At 37.5% G+C, this 27,767-nt stretch overlaps 5 protein-coding genes and 9 non-coding genes across 18 annotated transcripts in view; 9 read left to right on the top strand and 5 right to left on the bottom strand.

The window, feature by feature from the left end:
* Positions 1 to 10,833, top strand: part of LOC116295509 (protein unc-79 homolog) — a 34,231-nt gene extending 23,398 nt beyond the window's left edge. For 4 of the 5 annotated variants that reach the window (XM_031703381.2, XM_031703458.2, XM_031703534.2 and 1 more), the window contains 6 exons: positions 3,759 to 3,945; positions 5,409 to 5,456; positions 5,539 to 5,667; positions 6,460 to 6,537; positions 6,769 to 6,819; positions 9,298 to 10,833. In XM_031703381.2, coding sequence (XP_031559241.2) covers positions 3,759 to 3,945; positions 5,409 to 5,456; positions 5,539 to 5,667; positions 6,460 to 6,537; positions 6,769 to 6,819; positions 9,298 to 9,462 — 658 coding nt within the window. In that variant the 3' untranslated portion in view covers positions 9,463 to 10,833. Of the gene's footprint in view, positions 1 to 3,758; positions 3,946 to 5,408; positions 5,457 to 5,538; positions 5,694 to 6,459; positions 6,538 to 6,768; positions 6,823 to 9,297 lie in introns of those variants that run through there. The other variant, XR_004197048.2, reaches the window with a different exon arrangement.
* LOC116295851 (BTB/POZ domain-containing protein 6-B-like) lies at positions 733 to 3,582 on the top strand. Its single transcript, XM_031703844.1, has one exon. The coding sequence runs from the start codon at positions 831 to 833 to the stop codon at positions 2,481 to 2,483; it is 1,653 nt and encodes a 550-aa protein (XP_031559704.1). The 5' UTR covers positions 733 to 830; the 3' UTR covers positions 2,484 to 3,582.
* On the bottom strand, positions 3,436 to 3,507 carry Trnaq-cug (transfer RNA glutamine (anticodon CUG)). Its single transcript has one exon. It is a non-coding gene; the product is annotated as a tRNA-Gln (tRNA).
* Positions 4,193 to 4,264, top strand: Trnaq-uug (transfer RNA glutamine (anticodon UUG)). The gene has a single exon. It is a non-coding gene; the product is annotated as a tRNA-Gln (tRNA).
* Positions 4,343 to 4,414, top strand: Trnaq-uug (transfer RNA glutamine (anticodon UUG)). Its single transcript has one exon. It is a non-coding gene; the product is annotated as a tRNA-Gln (tRNA).
* On the top strand, positions 4,493 to 4,564 carry Trnaq-uug (transfer RNA glutamine (anticodon UUG)). Its single transcript has one exon. It is a non-coding gene; the product is annotated as a tRNA-Gln (tRNA).
* Positions 4,637 to 4,708, top strand: Trnaq-uug (transfer RNA glutamine (anticodon UUG)). The gene has a single exon. It is a non-coding gene; the product is annotated as a tRNA-Gln (tRNA).
* Positions 4,787 to 4,858, top strand: Trnaq-uug (transfer RNA glutamine (anticodon UUG)). The gene has a single exon. It is a non-coding gene; the product is annotated as a tRNA-Gln (tRNA).
* Trnaq-uug (transfer RNA glutamine (anticodon UUG)) lies at positions 4,937 to 5,008 on the top strand. The gene has a single exon. It is a non-coding gene; the product is annotated as a tRNA-Gln (tRNA).
* On the bottom strand, positions 8,766 to 8,837 carry Trnac-gca (transfer RNA cysteine (anticodon GCA)). Its single transcript has one exon. It is a non-coding gene; the product is annotated as a tRNA-Cys (tRNA).
* Positions 9,137 to 9,208, bottom strand: Trnac-gca (transfer RNA cysteine (anticodon GCA)). Its single transcript has one exon. It is a non-coding gene; the product is annotated as a tRNA-Cys (tRNA).
* LOC116300589 (uncharacterized) lies at positions 10,206 to 19,614 on the bottom strand. Its single transcript, XM_031709520.2, has 3 exons — positions 18,711 to 19,614; positions 13,059 to 13,657; positions 10,206 to 11,966 (listed from the first exon to the last, which is right to left on the bottom strand). The coding sequence occupies exons 1-3, from the start codon at positions 19,423 to 19,425 to the stop codon at positions 11,523 to 11,525; spliced, it is 1,758 nt and encodes a 585-aa protein (XP_031565380.1). The 5' UTR covers positions 19,426 to 19,614; the 3' UTR covers positions 10,206 to 11,522.
* A 1,070-nt stretch (positions 19,615 to 20,684) lies between these two features.
* On the top strand, positions 20,685 to 24,728 carry LOC116300018 (protein cornichon homolog 1). The gene is made up of 5 exons (XM_031708812.2): positions 20,685 to 20,788; positions 20,861 to 20,929; positions 22,100 to 22,212; positions 22,736 to 22,879; positions 23,390 to 24,728. Exons 1-5 carry the CDS (start codon positions 20,714 to 20,716, stop codon positions 23,412 to 23,414), a joined length of 426 nt encoding a protein of 141 aa, XP_031564672.1. The 5' UTR covers positions 20,685 to 20,713; the 3' UTR covers positions 23,415 to 24,728.
* Positions 24,722 to 27,719, bottom strand: LOC116299932 (glia maturation factor gamma). The gene is made up of 7 exons (XM_031708695.2): positions 27,561 to 27,719; positions 27,271 to 27,367; positions 26,636 to 26,685; positions 26,158 to 26,207; positions 25,994 to 26,076; positions 25,737 to 25,810; positions 24,722 to 25,290 (listed from the first exon to the last, which is right to left on the bottom strand). Exons 1-7 carry the CDS (start codon positions 27,561 to 27,563, stop codon positions 25,219 to 25,221), a joined length of 429 nt encoding a protein of 142 aa, XP_031564555.1. The 5' UTR covers positions 27,564 to 27,719; the 3' UTR covers positions 24,722 to 25,218.
* Positions 27,720 to 27,767: the final 48 nt, after the last annotated feature.

Genomic DNA, 27,767 nt, shown 5'->3' on the forward strand with positions numbered 1-27,767 from the left:
TTTTGAGTGTTTTGTGAAGGGAGCAAAACCAGAGAAGGACAACGGAGGTCGCTTTCTTAATGCGCATGTCTGACGTTTCTAGCATTCTCCCAAACTGTAAAGGATTAAATGGTTTCGAACTATTCTTTCGTATTTCATTTTCCAACGAAATTAAAAATTATTTTTTTCATTGACGTAATTTAAAATATCGAAATAGGAAACTATTGACCAAAATATAAATCATTTCTAATGTTTATGCTGGTAATTCTGGTACAGATTGTATCACGACCGAAGCGGCATTTTTATCTACCAAACAGTATGGAACCTAATTGATAAATAATAACAAGCAAACCCTAGAAATTAGTCCAACCAATGGAATCTTTGAGGTCTGAAAATCGATTCTAGGGGGCCGGAGAAGTGGGAAAATCAATTATTGAAGATTTGAAATAGGAAAGAAAATAATCTTACGAAGACTCGAATAATTTTCTTTGAATAGATTTCTTAAAAAACACAATTTTATAGAAAATTGGCTAAAGTTTAGCTTATTTTCCCCCCTAAAACTCTAGTCTTAACTTATTAGTTTTGAGTTAATCACAAAGATAAATCACAACGTTTGAAGATTTAAAGCAGAAATTAGATATTAAGAAGTGTAAAGAAATGTATAAAAAGAATGGTTTCGAAAGCACATGGAAGTCTTTCTTTCGGAATTCAAATATTATTTTTATTTCATGAATAAAAGATAATTCCATTGGTATTACTTTTGCTGGTGGAAGAGTTTGTTTTGAATTTCAAGGTACGAAAATAATCCTGAGTTTGGTGGCTCCGACGTTAGGTGAACTTTACGAAGCGAAATGGGACAAGATATGGATTGGCGCTTGAAGAAAACCTCTGTCGTATCTCGAACATCCTTTATGTTTAATAATTCTTTGATTTCAGACGTGAAATTTGTGGTTTTCAGCCAGAAAACTGACTCGAGAGTATTCATTCCTGCTCATAAATTCGTCTTGGGAATTAGTAGTCCTGTGTTTTTCGCTATGTTTTACGGGAATTTAGCAGTGGTTGAAAATACTGTGGCTTTACCCGACTGTGATTCTGAGGGACTGTTGGAGTTTTTACGCTATATTTACTGCGATACAGTAGAGCTTTCTCTTCCTTCGGCAATTCAAGCGCTGTACTTGGCAAAGAAATACCTTGTGCCTTCATTGGCTAAGATTTGTGTGTCGTATATCAAAGAGAACGTTACACCTGCTCATGTTCTTGACGTTATTCCGTACGCTATGAAACTCGACGAAAAAGAACTTCTAGAGAAATGCTTTCAAGTTATTGATTTGAATGCGAATGTGGTTTTGAAGAGCCGATCGTTTTTGGAAGTTAGTTTAGATTTACTGGAAAATCTTCTGGATAGAGATACATTGTGTATCAGTGAAGTGGAAATATTTCAAGCTGTGCAACGATGGCTGTTGCACAATCATAAGATTCCTTCAATGTCACGTCCAATATCACGCAAAGGAAGACAATTACCTAATGCTTCAAATACTGTAACGGAAAGTTCAGGCACTCCAGTGAAGCGAGTTTATAATGGAATGTGCACTTGTAGATGTCAAGAACGGTGTGATTGCGTGACGGCTATTTTACATTCGTCACGCGCAGTTGAATCATCTACTATTGAAAAGATGGACACAAAAGAATCTGTAGGAAGTGGCCATCGTGGTAATTTTGCATCTGGCTCTATCGACAATGTGTCGCACTTCCAAAGTGTCACGCCAAATGAAAATATGTCACGCATTCAACGTGTCACTCATGATAACCAAAATCAAAACCAAGCTTTTCCATCTTTTGTCCCCCGCACCTCCCCTCACGTAGCTCATCTATACGACAGGTTAATAAGAAAGATACGCTTTCCACTGATGCTTGAGGAAGAGTTCAAAAAACATGTTGTTCCCTCGAAACTTCTCCCACAACAAGATGTCATTGATATTCTGGTAAATTTTGGCACAGTCAAGCGCAATCTTGACCGCTTTTCTTCCAAACCCAGAAACAATCCTCTCCGAAGATGCTCTCGTTATTCTACCGTTTCTCATTGGTTCCTTTACTCCGGGGAGCGAGCCGAGAGTTTCATAATGTCAGTCAATACGCCAATCAGACTGCACGGTATTCGTCTCTATGGTTACGAGAACTGCCAATATAAAGTGGAACTAAAAGTTTATCCTCGGTCAGATCCTTACAATAAGCAAATCGCACAAGGTTACTACATGTCTGAAGTTCAAGGCACTGACAATTACCATGGTTACGACGTCAAACTTGACACTGCTATCCGTATTGAGAATGATGTTGACTACAATATTGAAGCGACCATCAAGGGGCCACCTTCTGCTTACGGCAAAGAGGGACATTCCTCCGTTGATTGTGGAAAAGTGAAGTTCAACTTCAGAGGCGAGGAAAACTCTGTTTTTCAAAACTTTAGCGTTGGACAGTTTGCAGAAATTATTTTCTTTGAACTGTAATTAAATTCTTCAACTTTGTAAATCGGATTCTTATTTTTCAATTTAGTTTGTTTAACTTTTTTTTCAAGAGGGAACATGTAACAGTTTACGCTGATTAACTTATGGCTCTCCACAAAACGGAATGCAATTCAGAATTTCAGACTTATACACGTTTCATTTCGTAAAATTTTTTCACAATTTTTGACTACAGAAAATAGGTGATTTTCCTTTTTTCTCACAGAGAAAAACCACTCTGCCGTCGCCATGTTGTTATACAACAATTTAGTTTCTGATTTATTGTATATCGTATATGTGTATAACGGCTCCTTTTGATATCAGAAGCATATAGCCACCCCCTTTCATTTAAGTTTTGACAAAGGTGCCTATCTATCTGTCTAAAAGAACGAAGAGAAACCATAGAAATCTGAACAATTTGGTGTTGAATTCAATCAATATGGCGGCTTTCATTAGACCGTCATTTTACTACCAAAATGCTTCCCGAATTTTCTTTCTTATTGAGATTTATATTCCCTAATAAGAACAGTAAGACGATTACTGATAATTAGCTGAACCAAAAAAATTTAAAACAAAGTCAAGATACGAGAAATATAGATATAATTTGTAAAAATATTAAGTGTAAAATAGTTGCTAAACATTGAATAGCAAAGAACAGTACTTTTACAGAAAACAAGCTTTACTCTTATTAAGAGAGCTATAATTTTTAAAATAACTTGAGTTGCTTTAAAATTCAAATTAAAAGATTAAGTTAAAAAAATAAATCGTGAAAGAATTTTCTCTATAAACTAAAAATTGGCCGCCTAAATTTAAGATTATAATTGAAAATAAATAGGTGGATTCATTTCTTGAAGTATGTTCCAGGAAAGTTCACCTTAATTTAAGAGAAAAAATTTCCAGGAAATTTCACGTTAATTTAAAAAAGCTCTCAGTTTAAGATTAGAAAAAGAAAATAAGAAGGTCCCACCGAGATTTGAACTCGGATCGCTGGATTCAGAGTCCAAAGTGCTAACCATTACACCATGGGACCATTTCTTAAAATATATTGCAGGAAATTTCATGTTAATTTAAGAAAGCTTAAAAATTAAAATTGAAAATAACAATATCCCAGGAAAATTAGAGCTTGAATTGCTGGATTCAAAATCCAGATTCCTAACCCTTGCAAGTTACTGGCTCTTAATGAACTTCAGTTATTTGTAAGTTTTCCCATTACACGAATCCCATTCATCATTTTTAACATTTTCTCAATGACTGTTTTGTTATTTTCATTATCATTTACAGACCTAAAGAACTCCAAGATTGCGTGAGCAACATGAGACTGCTGACGTGGATTTTACAGGGATCGCTGTCGCACGTGGTCAATTCCAAAATGGCGCATGCGTCATGTCAGCCAATAGCTTTGGAGGAAAATGTGAACATTGCTAAATATGTCTTGATTGTTCTGCACAGCTTTGCTGAACCACTAAAAGTAAGTATACTCTCACTTGACTGTGAAAATGTACGGTAACAGTACAAGAAATATCATTCATCGGCCAGTTTGAGTGCTGCGACAGAAATATTTGCTATGAAATCCAATTTTAAATTTGTGAATTGGTGCCATGGATCCAGCGATCCGAGTTCAAATCTCGGTGGGAGCTTTTTCTTTTCAATTTTAATCTTAAACTGGGAGCTTTCTTAAATTAACGTGAAATTTCCTGGAAAGAATGTCAAGAAATGGTCCCATGGTGTGATGGTTAGCACTTTGGACTTTGAATCCAGCGATCCGAGTTCAAATCTCGGTGGGACCTTTTTCTTTTTAATTTTAATCTTAAACTGGCATTTTTCTTAAATCGACGTGAAATTTCCTGGAAAGTATGTGAAGAAATGGTCCCATGGTGTAATTGTTAGCACTTTAGACTTTGAATCCAGCGATCCGAGTTCAAATCTCGGTGGGACCTTTTTCTTTTTAATTTTAATCTTAAACTGGCATTTTTCTTAAATTGACGTGAAATTTCCTGGAAAGTATGTGAAGAAATGGTCCCATGGTGTAATGGTTAGCACTTTGGACTTTGAATCCAGCGATCCGAGTTCAAATCTCGGTGGGACCTTTTTAATTTTAATCTTAAACTGGCATTTTTCTTAAATTGACGTGAAATTTCCTGGAAAGTATGTGAAGAAATGGTCCCATGGTGTAATGGTTAGCACTTTGGACTTTGAATCCAGCGATCCGAGTTCAAATCTCGGTGGGACCTTTTTCTTTTTAATTTTAATCTTAAACTGGCAACTTTCTTAAATTGACGTGAAATTTCCTGGAAATTATGTGAAGAAATGGTCCCATGGTGTAATGGTTAGCACTTTGGACTTTGAATCCAGCGATCCGAGTTCAAATCTCGGTGGGATCTTTTTCTTTTTAATTTTAATCTTAAACTGGCAACTTTCTTAAATTAACGTGAAATTTCCTGGAATATATTTCAAGAAATGGTCCCATGGTGTAATGGTTAGCACTTTGGACTTTGAATCCAGCGATCCGAGTTCAAATCTCGGTGGGAACTTAAAATTTATCTTTTTACTATAACATGATTATATCATTTCGCGATCGACAAAGCCAAGCCCACACAGGTTTGCTTGGTTCTTTGCTTCCGTCGATCAAATTTCGACGGTTTGAACTTGAAATTATTTGTGATAGACGACAGCCAAACACCCAGACTTCTCGAATTATTATATGTATTTGTCTGGGTAAGTTAATGCTCCAGTTTCGAGTCCTCTTTGCTCAGGCTTCAGTTCCGTAGTACGTACATTCTTTACTATACAATGCACCTTAATATAGAAGAAAAGTACGCATTTGTACACAATCGAGGCCAAGACTGAGCAAAGGCGAACTCGAAATGGGAGTATTATGGAAATGTATTATGGCAAAGAAAACTAGATAACTAACAATCTCTTTGTTTTCAGGACTCTCTGAAAATCACGGCCTTGTATCATGCGTTTCACTTGTGCGAGGTAATTCAAATCAATAGCTGTGTTGTTGTTTTTTGTGTGTAGATAATCTAGCATTGGACATTTGCCTTTACATTCTTTCCAGCTATGGACCCTGTACTGTGACATCACTAAACTTCAAGGTGAATACAACGAGCAGTCTTCGCCTATCGTGCTCGAGTTCTGGGGAATAGTTACTCCTGGGATACTGAACCTGCTAACCAAAGCCAAAGAGGTACGACATGGATACATAAAGACAGGGTAACTACAAGTGCTCAGCAGGGTGCTGAAATCTAACCCTTGACTTTGGTATACCACAGTGTTCTGTATTGGGGCCTTTATGATAACTCGCTGTTAAACTCTCCCTCAGCAGGACAACTAGTGTTTTTCTAATGCTGGAATCTGTTTATACTTCAAATCTCACATCTGACTTTTGTGTTCCACAGAGAGCTTTTTCAGGGCCTTTGTGATACCTGTTAGCTAAATCCGCCTAAAGGCGCGATTACACGGAGCAATTTTCTCTGCAACTAGTGTCACAACGGTGTTGCGACACAATTTGCACGGAGCATTGCAGCGTGTAAACGTACAGCGCAATTTAAAAAAATGTTGCGAGACAAGTTGCTGCAATCGTTGCGAAAAGTAGAATTCGTTTATACTTTTGGCAACGATCGCGTCCCCGTTGCACCTTGTAGACACTCTTCCAACTTGTGTCGGAACGCTGTTGCGAGACAAGTTGCAGAGAAAATTGCTCCGTGTAATCGAGCCTTAAGCAGGGCAGCTACTGTATTGCTAGTGCTGGAATATTTTTTTTTACTTACAAATCTAACATAACTTTAATACGTATTCCACAGAGATCTATTCTGGGGCCTTTATGATAACTCTTAGCTAAACCCTTCCACAGCAGCGCAACTACTCTTTTGTTAGTGCTAGAATCTTTTTATACTTTCAAAGAGTTTGGTTTGCCACAAGTTCTATATTAGGGCCATCGTAATCAATCAATCAACCAAATTATATACTTGATTTTCAGATGAGTGACTTAGTAGGAGATAATTTCCTGAATCTTCTTGAAGCGTTACAAGAGTGCAACTGCACGTCACTTCCTAAGGTATGTGACGTGACAACACTGAGAATACGTGACTTGTTACGTGACGAGCTATTACATGACGCTTGAATACGTGACTAGAAGTACTTGACTAAGAGCACTTGACTTGGTAATAGTGACTTGGACTACGAGATTACATATATGACTCGTTGGACATCAGGCAACATGACTAAGAGTACGTGACACATCCCTTAAGTTGCGTGACGCTGATGTATATTTATATTATTTTTTTAGTTGTATCCCTTGTGGCATTCTATTCTGACCTTTTGTTTCTCGCTGAAGGGGGTGAGTAAATATTATTGCTTTTACTTGCTGATGTTGTTGTTCATCGTTATGCTAGTTGCATACGTCACATTGCATCCTACGCGAGCGGTTCTTTGGTCGCTATGATCTATTTAAGGAATGGATCATAAGTAGCGTGCATCCATCGAGTTATGGATGCACGCGGGAGGTTGCTAAGCACGAAGAAAAGCGTAAGAGTTGCACGACGCGAAGCGGAGTGCAACTCTAGCTTTTTTGAGTGCTTAAGCAACCTCCCAAGTGCATCCATAACTCGATGGACGCACAGCTACTTATGATCCATTGCTTTTATAATATAGTCAAGTCAACAAACAAGAAATAAATACAAATTATAGACTGTATTTGTTGATCATGCCCTAAATTCTCCTTACGCACCTTGAGTGAATGAAAAGCACAAAGGCGCCAAAAACAGAAAAACAGTCGTTTTGAAAATGGCAGCTTTACACTGAAGACAGTTATGACTACAATAATGGCAAAAATTTAGCTTACAAGTGAATCAAAGATGTCCAAAACTACGGAGAAAGTGATTTTCAACTGTAAGAAGTACATTTCAAATGTTGACATATCTTAGTACAGTAATGCCCGAGAAAATCAGTGAAAAACAAAGTGGCTGTCTTTGTTGTTGTTGACGATGTTCAAGTTTGTTATCGTACAATGACTTAGCAATGGAAATAATCTCGTACACGGATCAAAACTAACTGACTGAACTGGATTAATTTTCTCTGGGTAGTACGCTTTGTCGGCTTTCCCTCCCATGTAGAGCTTCAGAAAGTACTTCACTGCAGTTGTGAAGCTGCGAAGTAGATGGTGAGCAAGATATTTATAGTTAATTACTTTGGAAATACTTTTGTTGAATAAATACACGATAACAATATTTTTGTATTTATTTAATCATTGCTTAAAATCCTTTGAATGTAGACACCGACCGATCGATTTGTGGTTTGCTTTGTCTTTTTGGAGTGACGCTCTGACACAATCTTGTCCAGCTCACTGTTTGAAAGTGATGCAAATCTTGACGTATTATTACTAGGCTGATCAAATGACAACTCTATACTAAATGTCGGAGATTGATGAGTATTTTCGCTAGTTTTTTTCAATCATTTTCAGTTATCTTTTCTAGATAAATTGTCAGCAAAAAGATACAAAAAGTTTTCTTTTTCGCCGAAGCTAAAAAAGCTGACGTGAGCGTGCAACCCATGGGCAAATGGTTCATGCTTTTCAACCAATCAGATCGCGCGGATTTACTTGACTATATTATAAAGACTTTTTGCAAATAAGGAGGCTCGGAACGGTTTTTTTGAGCGCGCGCGCGCTCTAGGTCCGATGACGTAGAACTTGCAAAAGGAAAATTTTTGTACTCATAAATTTTACTGTACAAACTGAAAAAAAATCAAAAATTCTGCGGTGAAATTTCTTCAAATTTGGCATAGGGCTTTAGTTTAAGAGGGAACTGCTCCAAACAAATTTTATTGATTTTTACGAATACGATCCCAAGTTTTGGTTTCTGAGTTATGATTTTTTAAATAAACATTTTTGATGGCATACCAAGGGTTCTGATGTTGTCATAGCAACATCTTACGTCATTTTTTCATGTTCATTGTGATCTTTGGTTTATAGTCTTTGGCTTTCCGGGTTTACTTGCTGTCATATTATAGCCATATTAATTGTTTTCAGTTCATAAATGTGAGTTTATGTGAAGGCACAAAACACTTTCCAGCCTCCTTAACTTGAGTGACCCAAAGAAATGGTACCAAGACGAGGTTGGACTTGGATAAAATACAAACAAAGTATGAACATGCATCAAGTCTAACCTCATCTTGGAACCATTGTTTGGTGGTCACTCAAGCGAAAAGGTGTATAAAAGGACACTTTGGTCACCGACAGTGTTGACCTGAGCCTCAAAAAATATAAACTTGTGAAAAACATTAAAAAGGGGGCAACCGGGTTTGAACCGATGACCTCTCGATCTGCAGTCGAATGCTCTACCACTGAGCTATACCCCCTTCTTGTTAGGAATGTGTCTTAATATCCATCTCGTTATTATTCTCTCAGCACTTTATATCGATGTAAACTCCTTTTTTTCAAAGCGCACTTTTTTAGATCCCATCTCATTCTCTGAAGTATTATTTCTTTCTATACTACAATGTTTGGGAAGATTCAGGAATATGCGTGCGAATCAAACAAATATTTTCAAAAAGTTGATGGAAGGAAATAAAACAATTCTACCTACCGTCGTGCTTTGCGCTTAGGGTTAAAGATATTTTCTTGGCAATATTTCTGGAAAGAAAAAAAGGATTTTCAAAGGGGGCAACCGGGTTTGAACCGGTGACCTCTCGATCTGCAGTCGAATGTTCTACCACTGAGCTATACCCCCTTCTTGTCGAATGTTAATAAATGCGATTCTTGAAAAATCCTACACTAATTTGTATGTTTAAGTTACCAAACCTTTTTGTACGTTTTCAGTTGTCTGAAGGTTCAAGTAACAAGCTGAGGAAGGCGCAAACCCGCAAGAGATCGAATAAAGAGACACGAACAGTCCTCGCAAGATGGCTGAAGCAGCTTCAGTTCAAAATCGCACTGGCTGAACAATCAGCCGCAAATGGACAGACACATTTCCATACTATATGATGACACTCGAAGCGATATGTAGTAGTAGCCAGCGTAGCGGCCCAAATGGGAAGGGAAGGGGATTGGGGACTAATGAGAGGAGGGGGGGGACTGGGGGAGAGGGAGAGCCTGCAATGAACCCCCTCGATTTTTTTTACCGCCCCCTAATTAATATGCAAAATCTCAACCAATCAAATGTTAGAATGTTAATTTCTGTTTCTATGAGTCAACCAATCAAAATTAACGTTCGGATTCTGAACGTTCGTAGGAAAAATCGAGGGGGGTCATTGCAGGCCCTCCCTCGCCTTCCTTCCTCTCCCCAGTCCCCAATCCCCTTCCTCTCCCCAGTCCCCAATCCCCTTCCTCTCCCCAGTCCCCAATCCCCTTCCTCTCCCCAGTCCCCAATCCCCTTCCATTTGGGCCGCTACGCAGGTTAATGTAGTAGATTCTCAGTTCACTGACAGGTAAATACTGGATCAAAGTTAACACTCATCTGCTGATCGCGGGCAAACGTATATACATAGTGTATAGGAGATTATAGAAAGATAAGAAGGGGGTTAGAGAAACTAATGCTTTAAGTGGGAATGCGATATGTGCGCATGTGCATGTGCGCAGGAATAGGGGAATATACAGAATATATATGTATATATATAACAATATAACAGTGGGATAGGAGGGGCTTCCAAAGAGAAAATAGGGCACGGAAACATTCTATTCGGCTGCAAACATCGCATAGTAAATCCAAATCAATGATTAAGACCAGGTTCAACTAAAATCCCTAAGTTTATTTGCCTTAAAAATAGAAAATGATATTAAACCATTTATGACCAGTGAAGGCTATCTTATATGGCGTGTCCGTATGAGCTCCCTGTGCCTAGCGTTTGTGGTGATAATATACGCCAAATATTAAGAAATAATTTTTTGTTTTTGTTTTAAGAATCATACAAGTGAGACCGTCGGGCCGATTTATAGACTCTTCCACAGTCTCTCGCTCGTCCGTTCCGTCTCCACGCTTAGAGACTGTAACGGTACAATATTTTCAAGATGGCGGCGAAAACGAGAGAGACTGTGTACGAGTATTTTGGTTCCCAAAGCACGCTGGGTCCAAGTTTTCGGGACCCATAAGTCCTTTCTGTCATTGTACCGTTGCAGTCTCTAAGCGTGGAGACGGAACGCACGAGCGAGAGACTGTGGAAGAGTCTAGCCGATTTAATGCTTGTTATTTCATTTGCATCTCATTTGCACCATCCATAATAACTGTTATTCGACGGTCAAGCGTTAGGTGCCTGGAAGTTTCTAATTTTCTACGATTTCCCATCTAAAACGACTGCTTATTGACTGCTTATTGCTTATTCAGTTTGATGTATTGGAATAAAATAGATACCTTACAAATCGACGATTTTTTTTTTTTTCACATTTCGGAGTTTGGGAGACTGGTAATGACCTCGTGGTGCACAGGATTGTGGGTCTGATTTTGCAGAGGACACGAAAAATCTCCTCCATCTTGAATCTCGTTTCAATTGGCCAGGAGGTCATTACTAGTCTTTCTTTCATCGTTTAAATGACGTTTAAGGCTAGGTTTTGTAGGTGAGTATATTGCACAAGTGCTATTCTTAGCCAGAGCTGTGAGCTCCTTGTCGTTCCAAGAATGCTTGAAGTCATCTAAAGAAATTGTTTTTCAGTGACATTTCTTAATTTCTTTCCCTTCCATGCATTTTTAATTCATATTTCATCTATCAAAATTTACTCTGAAATCATCGTTCTGTGATAAAAAAATTCCACTGAAAAACCGGTTCTTCTACAGTCGTGCATGTTTAGTTTGTAACGCAACGTCACGCGCGTATAACTAAATTTCACTTTTTCCCAGCATTGGTAAAAATTTAATTTCTGATTTAAAAGTCTAATTTACTCTGCAATCATCGTTCTGTGATACGAATTCCACTGAAAAACCGGTACTTCTACAGTCATACAGGCGCTGTTGCAACCCTGTTACATTGCTAAGTATGTTTAGTTTGTAACGTAACGTCACGTTCGTGTAACTAAATTTCACTTTTTCCCAAACTGAGAATAATCGAGATACTTCAAGAAGATTTACAGCATTTCCCTTTGTTCTTTTGATCGATGCTACCCTGTGGTGTAGCTGGAAATTCTACCCTGATAGATTCTGCAGGCGGCAGTGGTCTTGTCTGAGTTTTTTCCGTAATCGCTGGGATTCCATATGAATTTGGAGTAGAATTTTTCAGAAGAGAGCGCGAAGAGATACCCGAGACCCACGTGTCGTCTGGGTTTGTGCCAAAGTTGGAACAACTGGGTTCATTCAGGAGTCTTTGTTGAATCATTTTCTCGATTAATATCGTAAAAATCTCGTCGATGTTGATCAGTCCTTTTGCGCTCGTCTCAATGTAAAATAAATCGTTATTCAACGCCCAGGCTTCTGCTTCACCTGAAGAAACCTTCCACTGGGTTTGAGGTTTGTCGGTCTGGTTACAAACGACAACGACGGGTGTTTCTGGCGAACAGCGATCCTGACAATCAAAATGTTAGACAACTATTTTTAAACTCAATGATCAATATTTGCACCCTCCATCGAGTTTGGTTTCCTAAAAGATTCCTTACTTTCATCCCCTCCCAGAGCCTGCGTTTATTTTGATCAGCGAACAACTGAATTAAAGCAGTTAATACATTGCACTGAGAGTGGAATATGGACGCATCATCTGTGGGTATGAATAAATATTGACAACGTATACATTTCTACACCGGGACTCTGGGATTCCTCGGGGATCGGAATCGTGAGTAGAGTTTGTTAGGTTTCTCCCTTGATTCGAGGGATTGTCTCCGGTTATCCTCCTTGGCTAAACCTGACACGCTAAATTCGATTCTAATTCTATTCGTGAGCTAGCCATGCCCTGACTTAGATCAGCCCACAGGGTTGTTTCGCAGGGTTCAATCTGTGAGCTAGCCATATGCCCTGACTTAGATCAGACCAGAGGTTGTTTCAGGGTACAATCTGTGAGTTAGCTATGCCCTGACTTAGATCAGTCCACAGGGTTGTTTCAGGGTACAATCTGTGAGTTAGCTATGCCCTGACTTAGATCAGCCCACAGGGTTGTTTCAGGGTTCAATCTGTGAGTTAGTCATGCCCTGACATCAGCCCAGAGGTTGTTTCAGGGTTCAATCTGTGAGTTAGTCATGCCCTGACTTAGATCAGCCCAGAGGTTGTTTCAGGGTTCAATCTGTGAGTTAGTCATTCCCTGACTTAGATCAGCCCAGAGGTTGTTTCAGGGGTTCAATCTGTGAGTTAGTCATGCCCTGACTTAGATCAGCCCAGAGGTTGTTTAAGGGTTCGATCTGTGAGTTAGTCATGCCCTGACTTAGATCAGCCCAGAGGTTGTTTCAGGGTTCAATCTGTGAGTTAGTCATGCCCTGACTTAGATCAGCCCAGAGGTTGTTTCAGGGTTCAATCTGTGAGTTAGTCATACCCTGACTTAGATCAGCCCAGAGGTTGTTTCAGGGTTCAATCTGTGAGTTAGTCATGCCCTGACTTTGACCAGCCCAGAGGTTTTATAGTTCGGATTATCGATAAAAAATGTTTTAAAGGTTCTTTTATAAATACTCACACGGACAATCTGAAGCCATTGAGGTAACTGGTTAAATGATATGCGACAACCAACATCACAGACTAACGCGACACCATTAACGCCTCTGTAGACCAAGGGCGTTGTCCTGAGAGCGCTATGATGTAGTGACTTGACCTCCCCGGGGGTGTCTACGATGTGAAGATGTACAGTCTTCCCTCGAATCTGCAGTCTTTCAAAATAATCCCCTGGATCAATCGTAGGCCGAAACACGTCCATCTCCATTTCTGGGTGCAGAAAGCGTTGGATAATACTGGTTTTTCCCACTCCTGGTGTCCCAAGCACCACAACTTTGAAGCCATAATCGTACCCCCTCGTCATCACACGTTCAACTGACATTGGAGTTGCCCGCGAAATCGGAATACTTTGTTCTGCTGACTTATACGATGATCCGGGACTTGGTACATCGACTTTTTCAGGCAGTTTGAATGAGGTCAAGAATTCAACGAGGCCTCTGGCATCTGGTCGATCCTGTGGTGCGTTGTCAAGGCAACTGATGACTAAATCCCGTAGAGGGTGATCAGGTCCCATGTCATAGATTTCCTTACTGCGACGTATGTATTCTGGGAGTACTTCACCGTCTGTGATTGCACAATAATACTTATCTTCAATATAATATTTTATTAATATTGCAGGTTATTAATAGTTTTATATTTTGATATCATTATTATTACTAGTACTATTGTCATCATCATACATCAAACTCGATGGAGTATGCATCGCGAAATACCTATCACATCTTTCCTCAGATGAATAATCGCGGTGCATTCTGGTCTTGCTTGGGTGCAATTTTTGTACGACAAAAAGGAGTCAAAGTACATTTCACCCCCCCCCCCCCCCCCTCTCTCTCTCTCTCTCTCTCTCTCTCTCTCTCTCTCTCTCTCTCTCTCTCTCTCTCTCTCTCTGTCTGTCTGTCTGTCTGTCTGTCTGTCTGTTCAGTCTATGCAGACGTGTTCGTAACCGCTCCGTAATCTTCAACATTTTATAAAGCTTCTATCGAATCTTTGTCTCCAAATGGCAAATCTTATTGAGTATTTAAGTTATGATGAAAAGGATAACGATTTCACTTGGCGTGGTACGCAACAAGAACTTAAATCTTTGGTGGATTTTATGTTCGATGTCCAAGAAGGCAGTAATGGCGTCTTTAAAGAAGACAAAGCTCACAACGCAATAACGTATAAAGTGAGTACCGATGACAAGGAATGCTCCGTAAGATTCTACACATCATCACTTAGACTGAAAATCTTTGGGCCAAATCAAGAATGCCTTAGGAATAAGTTTCATGAACTTCTTCCAAGCAAGAATGATGGTCCTGCAGAAAAAAGAGTTGAGCCTTCACAACCGACTGATTCTGAAATTGCCTCATTATTATTCGGTTTACTGACTGACTTGCGTAAAGAAATAAGTTTATTGAAAGACACTTTCCAAAACGGAGAGAACTTTGATATCCAACAAATGAAGAAGGAAAACGATGATTCTCGTAAAATTATCTGTAATCTTCAGGAGGAAATTAAAATTCAAAAACAGCAAGTATGCAAATTACAAGACGAAAAAGCCAGCTTACTAACAGCGTTGAGGCTAGTTACGAAAGAAAACGATCAATGTAAGAACAATGATCAATGCAAGAACAATGATCATACGGAAACTAAACAAGCTACTGTAGTTGATCTTACGACCCCGGAGAGTAGTATGAGTGACACAATGAATGAATCTCATTGTAACTGGAAAAAGGTACAAAGGAAACAAAAAAAGGCCAAGCAACAAAAGACAACACCAAAGAACAAAGCTGAGAACAAGCTACCTACTAATAACCAGGACCATTCGCTTCAGGACAGAAACAAAACTAGTACAGTTATAATTGGAGATTCTATAATATCGAAGCTCGAAGGTTGGAAAATGTCAAGCAAGACAAACAGAGTTAATATAAAACCCTTCCCAGGGGCCACAGTGGAGGATATGGAGGACTATATAAAGCCAATAATCAGAAGGAAACCTAATAATCTTATTGTACATATTGGTACAAATAATCTTAAGTCTGATGAATCTAAGGCCATTGCAGAGAGGATAGTTGGAATCTGCGAATCTGTGGAAAAACAGCTGCCGTCTTGTGAAATAGCGATATCTGAATTAATCATTCGCCAAGACTCGAGTCTCCTTGAAACAGCAAGAAAGGATGTGAACAAATCGCTTAGAGCCTTCTGCAACGAACGGGAATGGGACTATATTTCTCATAATGTAACAGAGAAAGGACTTAACACCAAAGGACTGCATTTAAATCGTGCAGGAATAGGAATCCTTGCGCAAGATTTCAATAAATATCTTAAATCTAAAGCATGATTAAAAGGTAAGGAACCACTAGACGAAACAGATTCCTCTATTCATCCCTCTAGTATTGTCTCAAATACTAATATTGATAAGTCTGACGGTGATAATAGACCTCATTCTATTCCTAATGTTAGAGGTTTTAAAATGGCCTCTTTAAATATAACTAGTCTTGTAGCTCATATAGATGAACTGAGATCATGGGTCATTCAGCAAAATTTTGATCTTCTTTGCATAAATGAGTCAAGGCTCGATCCATCAATCCCAAGTTCAATGGTGAGCATCGAAGGCTATGACATCCATAGGTCTGATAGAAACCGCAATGGAGGGGGAGTTTGTTTATACTTGAAAAAGGGCGTAAATGGGAAAAACCGTAGTGACTTAACTGATGATAAAGTAGAGTCCCTGTGTTTTGAAATCATGAAGCCAAATAGCAAGTCTTTTGCCGTTTTAGCCTGTTATAGGCCTCCTAACTATGATACACGCTCATTTTTCAATATATTTGAAAATGTGTTAACAAAAATAGATTCTGAGTTTAAGGAAATTTATATCCTAGGGGATTTAAACTGTGATTTATTATCTACTAATATTAATCAGCAAACCCGCTATTTGAATACGACTGCTGAATTGTTTCAACTTACGCAGTTAATCACAGAACCAACTAGAGTCACTGAAAAAAGTAAAACCCTCATTGATGTGATCTTAACGAATAGCCCAGATAGGGTAGTCCGAAGTGGAGTGGTTCACATTGGTATCAGTGACCATAGTCTGGTTTATACAATACGGAAAATAGCAATTCCGACAAACAACAATCACTGTAAGATCTCATTTAGATCGGCTAAAAACTTTGACTCCGACAAGTTTCTTATGGATTTAGCAACACTCCCTTGGGATTGTTTGGATAATAAGGAAAGCCCGGATGACATGTGGGACAGATGGAAAGAGTTATTTCTCTCTGTTCTTGACTCGCACGCTCCGATCAAAACAAAACGAATAAGAAACAAGAAGTCTCCCTGGATGACAACTGATTTGAGGAAAGCTATGTACGATAGAGATAAAATGAAACAAAAAGCTACTCAAACGAATTCGAGGGACGACTGGAGTGATTATAAGTCTATTAGAAATCGCGTCAACAACGAGATAAAAAGAGCCAAGAAGTCATATTATGAAAATCATTTTGCACAAAATTCAAAAAACTCAAAGGAGGTCTGGAAAGCTATTAATGAAGTCCTCTCACGAAGGACTAAATCTGGCTCTTATGTAACATCTATCAAAACAGGTGATACATCGATGTGTGACTCGAAGGAAATAGCTGAGGTATTCAATTGTCATTTTTCTGAAATTGGGACTAAATTAGCTTGTTTAATTCCCGATGGACCGACTGCTTATAATGATTATCTAATTAGAATTGGCTCAACATTCACCTTACGACACACATCAGTTGATGAACTTATGAAAATCATTAATTCTATTGACGTTAAAAAAGCGACAGGTCTTGACGGTATACCATCTCATTTCATCAAGATTGCTTCACCAGTAATAAGGCAATCACTAGTGAAGCTATTCAATCAATCAGTTGATAAAGGGATTTTTCCTAACGGCTTGAAACTTGCGAAAGTTACGCCAATTCATAAAGCTAATGACAAAGATGATTTGAATAATTACCGTCCCATTTCGGTCTTACCTACTATTGCTAAGATTTTCGAGAGAATAGTTTTTAACCAGTTATATGAGTATCTAAACTCAAATAATTTACTTTCTCAAAAGCAGTCGGGATTTAGACCGCTTCATTCGACTACTACTGCACTCCTAGAAGCCACAACGGAGTGGCTTACCAATATGGATGAAGGTAAATTGAACTGTGTCACTTTCCTAGATTTTAAAAAAGCTTTTGACACAGTAAATCACTCCATACTTCTCCACAAATTATACTATTATGGGATTGCAGAAGAGTCGATAAAGTGGTTCAAATCTTACCTCACAGATCGTAGTCAGAGATGCTACATAAACCATACCTTATCTAGCTCTAGAACACTCGATTGCGGCATCCCTCAAGGCTCAATCCTTGGGCCATTATTATTTATTATTTACATAAACGATCTGCCAAATAGTGTCAAATTTTCAAATGCTAGAATGTATGCTGATGACACAAGTCTCACCACTTGTGGCACATCACAAAAGACTCTATTTGACGAGGTGAACGCTGATATTTCCAATATTCATAACTGGTTGAAAGCTAACAAACTTAGCTTAAATTCAGCTAAAACAGAGCACATGTTTATTGCTTCTGACGATAAATTGAAAAAAATTACCTCTGAACCACACATATATTTAAATAGCAAACCAATTACTAGAGTCTCTACAGCAAAAACTCTGGGTGTTGTGATTGACGAACGGGTGTCTTGGGTTGCTCATATTGATTACATTTGTAAAAAAATATCCTCTGGATTGAGTGGCATAAGACGAGTCCGCGATTACATCCCCTTGGAGACAGCTATTACCATATATGAGGCTCTCGTTTTACCTTGGTTTGACTATTGTGACGTGGTATGGGATAATTTACCAGTAACGTCTGCTGAAAGATTGCAAAAAATGCAAAATAGAGCTGCAAGAATAATAACAAAAAGCAGCTACGATGTCAGATCTAGTGATATTTTAACTTCTTTAGGCTGGAAAAGCTTACAAAGAAGAAGAAAGGAGCATAAAGCAATAATGATGTTTAAGACTTTAAATGCACTTGCACCAAAATCTGTAAGGGAACTCTTTTATTTTCAAGAAAATACCTACGATTTTCGTGGTAGAGAGAAGTGCTTAAAGTTACCGAAACCCAGCACTGAGTTTTTAAAAAGAGCTCTCTCTTATGACGGTGCAAAAGTGTGGAACTCGTTACCCCAAAGTGTCAGACTGTCCAATAATTTAAAATCTTTTAAGAGGAATCTTTCGTCTGTTGGTCCTTAACACTTTAATTACTATAATATTTTTGGGGGGTAGATGAGAATTTATTTCATAAATCTGTCTATATATTCTTAACGTTATTATTAATTTTTTATATATATTACCTATGAACTCGGTTTTCATGAAAACCAATTTGTACATTGATGAAATTTCCCGAGATTAAATAAAGACATCTCTCTCTCTCTCTCTCTCTCTAAATATATGGTATGCTATTGCAAGTGGGTTTGGCTCCGCGGATGTCGAACTGACGTGAAAATACGTACATGCAGAATGAAGAGAAAGGACGACCTACCCCCTTACCCCCGTCCATTATACAAAACCCATGGTGAACGACGAACAACATAGTGCTATACTTGCCTTCCAAGATAGGATTTGGAAGATAATCTGGTAGACGTCCAACTATCACTTCCAACAGAACTGCGCCAAACGAAAAAATATCAACCTTCTCAGTGTAGTAAGCTTTTTGTGAATAGCGTCCTCTTCCAAGTTTCTCGGGATATGTTTCTGGTGCAGCATATATTATGCACCCGACTCCTGGCGTAGCATACATTGCTCCGTTGGGGAACACCTTAGAAAGTCCCATATCTGCAATCTTTGCTTCCTTTGACTCTAGATCTTTAATTAAGATATTTTTACTGGAAAGATCGCGATGAATGACTGGATCTTTCAGCCCGTGAAGATAATCAAGGCCTTCCGCAACATTCAGCATAATGGACACAGCATCTGAGAAAAGAACCTTGCAATTTGACTCTTTACGAATGAAATGAAATAGGTCTGTTGTGCAAAGCTCAGTGACAATAATCGGTGAACCTTCTTGAGGCATAATAACGGTTAAATATTCCACTATATTTTTATGTTTTAGACCAGACATTATCTCCCATTCCTTCTTTAAGTCGTTGAATATTCTCCCTTTGTTTTGAAGGCAGAAGAAGTCGTTCTCGAAGAAAAAGCTTCGTAATTTCTTAGCGGCAACTTGTCTTCCTTTCCAAACTCCTCGATATACCTCGCCATATGAGCCTTCTCCAATCTTCTCACAGAGCTTTACATTGTCATTGGAGGCAATATTCCCCATTGGAGAAGATGTTTAAGGAAGCTAATGCTGTCTATTCTGTTTTTGCTCTGTGAAACTTAGCCAGACTTGTGACTTCGAAGTGTGTCAAACGGAAGTTAGGATCAGATCAAATATGCTGCTGACTTGCTACATTGCGTACAAAGCAGGGGAGTAACAGTACTACGCTTTCAAAACATATTCCTATTGTCTAGAAACGTCAAACCATTGGCTAAAATTTAAGTTTACGACAAATCTAATATTTTTCAATTACATTCAGAGTTCTCATTTTTCATATTTAAGTCTTGTTGTAGAATAATCCAAGGGAAAGTTATTCGCACTACTCTACCCCGCAGAGTAAGTAATTGTCGTTGACTTCTTGGAATTTCTTGAGCTGCGAAGGGCCTGCTCGCGAACAAACTGAGCTCTTGTTCCTGCAGAGATGGTGAGCGAAAACATTTTCTTCAAATTTAATGTAGAGGAATATTACCTTTGTAAAATCAGGTTGTTTTTCAAGTATTATTTTCGCCATACCAGAAGTACATAACATACCCGGAAGTAAAACCTAAACCACAGGAAAACCGCGATGGCATATTTTCATTTTCACAAAGGAACCCCACAATTCTATTTTCAAATATTTTTGCCAATGAAATTTCTTGAAATTAAGTTCTGAAAATTTCACCCCATTTTATTTTACCTCTAGAATTCAGGATAGTTATTCTATTAAATGCCAAGAACATTATCCGTTTTTAGAAACCTATTTTCTCTTTACACCTATAAAATTATTTTATTATTCATCTTTTATCTGTTAAATTACAATTTTCTTTAAAATCTTTAGATTGAATGGAAACTGATCAAAAGACTCTTTTTCAACTTTTTGGGGAAAAACTTCAATATAGGAAAATGAAATGATATAAGTTTTACGACTTTTTCAAAGGCCAAACTTTACTAACAAAGAATAAAATTTAAAAAATAAATTTTTTTGACGAAAAAAGTAGCTGCCAAGCAATAAAATCAGAGTTTTTGAGCTGAAATGGCTATCGAAAAAAAATTGCCTGGGTCGGGTCCCTGGGGAAGGATTGAAATAAATAAAAGCAAGACAATGAATTTTACGACATTTTCAATGGCATTAATTTAGTAGCAAGAGAAATAATGAAAACTTTAGATTTTTTGTTAAAGCAGGTAACCTTATAATAAGGCTTTTGAAAATATATGAAAAATGAACATGGGACGGGTCCCTGGGGCATGATTATACCGCTTAGCAGCCAGGTGACATTGAAGGACGCCAGCTTGGCAGATCAAAATTTCCAACATGTCGTTTGAGGTTTTTGCTTTCATTCTTGCAATTCTCATCGCCATTGGCCTGATATTTTTAGTAATATGGAATGTAAGTACAAAGCTTCACTACCTAGGACTACAATTATCCTGTATTTATATTTTTTTGTCGTTTTTTTTATAGATTATCGCGTTTGACGACCTCAAAACCGACTACAAAAACCCAGTAGATTTGTGTAACAGTTTAAACCCGGTAAGTTGAGTTTAACTGTCAAAATACTCAAGTTAAAGCTCTCTTTACAGCTCATTAAGATCTTAGACTTCCGTTTGATGCTCAAGCTGCTATCGAAAGCATTTCATTTGCTTGACTTTGAGCTCTTTTTGTTGTAAGTTATTCATTTAACTCCAGCTCACATCTCATTATTGTACTATTTGTATTCCTACAGTGCAGCAAGCTTTATCTTCACAAAAAATCATAATTTTTCTAAAATGCTGTCCTCTACGAAGCTTTCTTCCTTTAAATATGAATTGTACCTCATTTCTACAGCTTTTTGTCTCTTTTTATGCCAAAGTTTGTTGACTAGCGACAGTTTTTTACTTACAACATGCAGGTGTCAAAATTGAAACAGGTGGCAAGGCTTGTTCAAACTCTAAACATTCAGCGATCTTAATACATTATCTGCAAGCGAAATAATATGGATTGAGTTTCTAAAACTTTTATATGAGCAAAACTACTAAGATTTAAGCTCTCGGGGTAGTGAGAACTTGATTCAGCCAAGGAACAATGCTAATTTTATATTCCAACATTTCATTTTTGAGGACCAAATTCAAGGATTAAATTGGGGCTGTATCAAGGGGATGGGCATTGGGGCTCTCGTTCCCCTCCGCTAATAATTTTTCAACTGCTTTGGCTAATTTTTAAAATGTCATATATATATATAGCACGGTGGAACAGAATTTTGTGAAAAAAGATACATTATTATATTATGAAGCTGATGTTATTACATTACGAGCCTTGCTGTGTCATGATTCATAAAATATACAGAATACTACTAGATTTAAATAAAGCCATTTAAGTGCAACCTACAGCCACCGAATCACCTAATTTTTGTGCTGCAAATAAACATTTCCCTGTCCTTCAAATCTATGGGTGTGGCTTGAGAGCCCGAAGCCCACCAAATATTTTTAACCTTGCTACAGGCCTGGAAACCCATATTCCACTTGAACTTTTAGGCTTTGCAGAGGGTGGGAATACAAAATACAGGAAAACACCCTTAAATTAAGGGAGAGAATACCCAAAGTCTTAGACTACCCACATGTGATGATTATGTGACCCTAGAGGTCAAAGTCACATGCCGTGCCGTCCCCACACCTGATCAATTCCTTGTTACTGTTGCTGATAGGTCCTGTTATTTTACTTCAGCTTGTTCTACCAGAGTATGGCATTCATATCTTCTTGACTCTAGTGTTTCTATTTGGAGGTCAATGGACGGCTGTTATGTTTAACATTCCACTCCTTGCCTATCATATACAAAGGTATGTAATATCTATTTGCTGTATGTGGACATTTTAGAGTAATGTCCATTATATGTAGACCTACATAATAGACATACATGTAATATACATCACATAACTTCCTGCATATCATATAATAAGGAAAAAGCTGACAGTATTGTATACATTTTGAGAGATGCATTTTGTAAGTGGACGTGCATGACACACAATGTATTCAGCTTAATTTTAAAAGAATGAAAGGGAAAGTGGTGATCAGTAATTGACGATTACATGGCCAGAGACCTGTCTATAATATTACATGTACCATAACCTACATGTATATGGGAGCGCGGAGCACATTTTAGAGTTAGGGGGGATTGTTATTACATGTATATATGGAACTCAAATTTTTAAAAAATAAGATATCCTTTAGGTAAAAAAGTGACAGGGTTAATGCCCTTGACTCCATCGTCTATTGTCTGTAAGCACTGGAGACTAGAGCCTATTACTAAGGTATTATTCAATAATAAGATATAGATTGACATGTTTGATGTGTGCATGACAGATATATAAACCGACCAATTATGAGCACACCTGGGCTTTATGACCCCACAGAAGTGATGAATGCTAGTGAAATGTGGAGATGCCAGAAGGAAGGCTGGATCAAGCTCGCTTTCTACCTCATTAGTTTCTTTTATTACCTCTATAGGTAAGAACAAACCAGAAGCCTTGGGCAAAGCGTGGAGTGAAAAATCACACAGTTTGTCTTTAAAATTTTACTAACAAAACACCCACCTGGTCCCATATCTTTCCTCAAACATCTTTGAAAATTTCCTAAGACAGCATTACCCTTTTTTCCATAACACACACACACACACACACACAAATCACAGACCCATATTTCAAACACAATAAAACCAGCCCACACCCCACCCCTGAAGCTTCGTAAAACAATGTACCCCTCCCTTCCAAAACACACACACAAGTTACAGGTCTACCCTCAATGTTAAAGTTTATTCTGAAACATTATAAGCTACATGTAGCTCAATAGTATGATTTCAGATTATATTAACGAAGGATATGGTCATGCCCCTACCCCACCCCTACACCTCTGACATAAATTCTGGGAATTTCTTTTACTAATTATTGGGAAGTCAGTTTCTTTTTAATTTTAATGTTTCACAGTATTTTTTCTGAATGTTTTTCTTTTGTTTTCTAGGATGATGTATGCATTGCTTGTTTAGTTTGAGTTGAGTGAAACTCGAGAGTTCAGTTCATCTTGCGCAGAGGTCCTTGGCTGAATTATATTCATTGAAAGAAAGGCATTTGTACTTATCACTGAATTTTGAAAAGAAAATATTGTAGTTTGGCAAACGGTACTAGGATTTATAATATCATTACATTATTTTGAGGGCATGAACTTTTGTACTGTTGATGACAAACCAGAAATTCACAGGCTTTTCGAGTAGATTTCATGCTCCATTTGTAGGGGAAATAAAAATGCATTTATAGAGATAGAGAGCAAGGTGCATTCTGGTCTTGCTCGAGTACAAATATAGGTTCTGCTGTACTTGTCCTTTGTCTTATATTGTGTTGTTTGTACCCAAGCTTGACCACATTGCATCTTGTTTGCACTTTTATTTAAGTTAGAGGTATTTGAGGTGTCTTGATGTGCACTTTTTGAGAAACGTTTGAGAGCATACTGTTGTGAAACAGGATGTCATATGTAATGTGTTTCAGAAAACATCCATGCTTGCTGCCTACTTGGGAGAATGGAATATTCAAGGGGTGGGGAGAGTGCATGGAAGGCCAATGATAATGTGAACTGCAATTTTAGTTAAAACCTTTGAAGAGTTTACTGCTATGAAACTCTTTGACTAAATAAAATATGTCCAGAAAATATCCATGCTCGGCCTGCCAAGGGGAGCAAATATGTTTAAGGTTTATAGTAAATTAATGCATAGTGTGCTTAGTGGTAAAACCTGTTATTACTAGATGGCAATGTACATATTGCGTATTATCATGCACACCCCCTCCCAACCACCACAATTGCATTGATTTTATCATGGAGTATAGGTCTAAGAAGGTACATAGTAAAAAAAATTTTCCAGAAGATAGTTTTGGAGTAATTAATGGATGTACACATTTGTCTTTTTATGTATTTACTGTTATTTAAAGGTCATATTGTTTTGAAGTCTAACACTAAAAAGAGAAGATTTTTTTTTTTTTTGAAACATAGATTAGACATATTTGTTTGACTAGAAGAGCATGTAAAGTGCGCAGGTGTACTTTGCAGCTCTTTTCAATAGCATACACGAAACCATACAATTTGCCGTCAATACTATTAAGGGTTGTGTTGTTGTCGATCAAAGTGTTTTCATGACTTTGTCACAAAACACAAGTTTCCGAGAGCACTTGCCTACAGAATGACTTGATTGACATCCACCAAAGCATTCTTTCTTCCGAGAAAAATCCAACTTGGCTATTGAGAAGCACTGTAATGTAAGAACCTTTTATGGCAAAATTGAATTATAGAATGAAATAAAATGTGTATTTTAGATGAGTGTTTATTTAATGGTTTATTTACTTTTTTTGATAGCATAATTTCTTTTCAAAAGTGAAATAACAAACTCTCATTTAGTGATCATATTTTAGGTGATTTTTTTTTCAACTTCAAAAATAATATCAATGAAAGGGAAAACTCTACATACCGCATGCTAATGTACTGAAGATTTTGTTACATGAAAAAGATTTTTTTTCAGTTTCAGACTGGTAGCATCCATTCAGTTATGGATGAACTTGACTATGTCTCATTCAACTTTAACTCGTATGCTTCTTTCATGCTTACCAACCTATGGACATTAATAACTTGATGGACGTATGCTAAGCATGAACCATTTCTTCCACATATAAAGCATGCCAGTAATTTTTCTTTACTGGTTTTTCAAGTGACATTGATAAACATGACTTGCAAGAATTGATTAAAGAATGTAAGAAAAATCTGAACTACAAAAAAAATTAAGCATAAATGTGTGAATTATGAAGAATTCAACGAAAAAAAGCTAGCTTAGTTTTCAGCCACTCCTCAGTGAATTCCTCCACACTTCGAAGCTCAAAAACCTGAACAAGAATAAAAGCAAAATAATTAACAAGACGTTATCGCAATGTTGTTTCCTAATGGCTCAAATTGTGTTTTGCATTCCTTAAAAAGTACACAACACACCCTTTACCCCTTTCTTTTCTTCACATTTTTTCTTTCATTTACCCTTATTTTTCTCAGTCTTTTTTGTTCTCATCTCTTTTTCCTTTTTTCTGTTAATTTGTCTCCCATTTCTTTTCATTCAATCCCTTTCTCTTTTCTCTTCTTGCCTTTGCCTACTCTTCTCCCTTTCCATCCCTTCCCTTCTTCTTCTTTCTTCCACAATTTATTTAAAAAAGAGTCGTTTTAATTGGTCTCTGAGAAAGATAATAAGCATGACCCAACTTTTGTTTAGTCACTAATTATACAACTTTGTTTTATGACACAATTAAAATCCAATATACATAAGAAAATGCATCACAGATACCTTAGTAAATCCTAGTTCCTTCACAACCTCCTGTTTGGATCCTGCATACATCATCTGCAACTCTGGCTTGGTACCTGTATGGTTATGAAAACAAAACAAGCCTGTCCTGTGAAAAATCTCGAGAAAAGATTGAGTTACACATAAGTTCATGCTTTATAGTCAATCAAACTATGGACTAAAAATCTCCACACACAACAACACTATCCCTCCCCTCCCTCAGTGTTAATCTTTGACAAGTTACAGATAGTCCATCTTACCTGATGGAGATATAAAAACAAAGCATAATGGATATGACACTCTTCCATCATCATGATTAAGAACATAGCTAAATGCTACATAGCTGTTGATAAAATTAAAGCATTGTTAATTATTATTATTATCTAGTAATAATTTTTGTATAATTTCTTTAATTAAAACGTACCGTGGGAGATGCTCTGGAAGTTCTTCTCTAAGATTATCTACACTAATATCCTACATATATACAAAAACATATTATCAATAGTAATAACTTGAAACCGTAATTGCATACTATATATTTCCATGGCTGTCAACCCCCGAGATATTCAAATCTGGAGAATTGATAGGGAAGGGACATGACGTCACAGCGCGTCAAAAAGTGCGCGAAAAGACGTCTTTCACTTTGTAACATTTTATGTGATTGGTTTATTTCTGACCAATCAGATTATTGCTTATATTACAATGGCCTGCTTGCAAGAACAGTTGATGAGGAATGTTTTGATTTTGTTAATGATATGAAATAACTTAAGCAACATAAAATAATTGGAATTTTATGGTTTTGAAAGTAGAGTCATACAAATAGTCATACACATACATTTTTTGGGTGCTTTGCCACTCTAGATAGATTTAAAAGCAGCAATATTTCATGTGAATCACCATACCTCATGTTCTTCATCAAGTATTACAAGGAGATTTTCAGGTTGAACTTTCACTAAAAAAAATAACATTTCAAGTGAAATTGTGAAAATAACCCTCCTTTATCTCATAGAATGAATATTAATATTATGGCGTCCCTCCTTTTTCATAACTAATGAACAGACCCAGCATTGTTCCCAATACACTTCTTTAGTTTGGGCATAATGTTTCAAAGGCGTATCCAGGATTTTTCAAAGGGGGGTTCCTACACACCAAACTTTTACAATGACGTCATAGCTATATGGTACGATTTGCTCTTTTTTATGGCTTAGAAAGGGGGGTCAGGGGCACCCTAGGACCCCCCTAAATATGCCCATGTGTTTTCCCATTTCAGACCACATGTCATTAAATAAATATGGTGCGTGTGGTATCCATATTCATATGTACAACATGTACACTTAAACAAAGAAATGATACTCTAGGGAATGACACCTGGTCTAAAATGGTCATATGGTCATATACGACACATATATTTATTTCTTTAGTATTTACATAGTCTAATCAGCAAAGGGTTTGCCATCAAGCTGATAGTATATACATAAAAGTCGTAGGAAAATCCAAAGCAGAGTTCGTTAAAAGTAATTGGATTTCTCTTTCTTACTTATTATTGCTGCTGAGGTGTTTCCCTTGCGAAAACGAAAAGCTCTTAGCTTTTCCTTCAGTTCTGGGTCGATCTCACAAACGCTGACGCTTCCCGACTATTAAATTCAACCAAAGATAGATTTTAGTACTTAAAGACAATGAAAAATACAAGGAAATAGAGGAATAGACTAATCATTTCGTAAGGTAAGATTTTTACTAGGAATATCCTGTTTTCAACCGGTTGAATGAGTGATAAAGTTCACGAGGAAACCATGTACAGAATTTCATCAATTAGTACGAAGAACTCACCATAATTTACTCGATTGAATCCTTGATTACGAGTTTCAAGTATACAATTATAATCACTATTAAAATCTGATCTGTATTTCTGTGATTCTCTGAAAATTTTCTAAAGATGGTTTATCTGTCTCGCCAGACCCAATAAGTAATTTCTCGTTAGTTATTATTCCCTACTCTTCTCCCCCTCAGTATGCAAACTACTCCCCCTCCCCTCTC

The sequence above is a fragment of the Actinia tenebrosa genome, unplaced genomic scaffold (assembly GCF_029948245.1).
Source record: "Actinia tenebrosa isolate PJP-AT-01 unplaced genomic scaffold, QUT_ActTen_1.0 PGA_scaffold8__29_contigs__length_14323225, whole genome shotgun sequence".
Lineage (NCBI taxonomy): Eukaryota > Metazoa > Cnidaria > Anthozoa > Actiniaria > Actiniidae > Actinia > Actinia tenebrosa.

Bases quoted from the DNA above. Each gene is read 5' to 3' on its own strand.
- LOC116295851 (XM_031703844.1), top strand. From the start codon at position 831: ATGGGACAAGATATGGATTGGCGCTTGAAGAAAACCTCTGTCGTATCT.
- LOC116300589 (XM_031709520.2), bottom strand. From the start codon at position 19,425: ATGGGGAATATTGCCTCCAATGACAATGTAAAGCTCTGTGAGAAGATT. The intron at 13,658-18,710 runs GCAAGTATAGCA...GTGCAATCACAG, and splicing joins TCCAAATCCTATCTTGGAAG to ACGGTGAAGTACTCCCAGAA. The intron at 11,967-13,058 runs GTGAGTATTTAT...TTTGATTGTCAG, and splicing joins AATGGCTTCAGATTGTCCGT to GATCGCTGTTCGCCAGAAAC.
- LOC116300018 (XM_031708812.2), top strand. From the start codon at position 20,714: ATGTCGTTTGAGGTTTTTGCTTTCATTCTTGCAATTCTCATCGCCATT. The intron at 20,930-22,099 runs GTAAGTTGAGTT...ATTTTACTTCAG, and splicing joins TGTGTAACAGTTTAAACCCG to CTTGTTCTACCAGAGTATGG. The intron at 22,880-23,389 runs GTAAGAACAAAC...TTTGTTTTCTAG, and splicing joins TTCTTTTATTACCTCTATAG to GATGATGTATGCATTGCTTG.
- LOC116299932 (XM_031708695.2), bottom strand. The intron at 26,686-27,270 runs GTAAGAAAGAGA...TATTTTTTTTAG, and splicing joins CACCTCAGCAGCAATAATAA to TGAAAGTTCAACCTGAAAAT. The intron at 25,811-25,993 runs GTAAGATGGACT...ATAACCATACAG, and splicing joins TGTTTTTATATCTCCATCAG to GTACCAAGCCAGAGTTGCAG.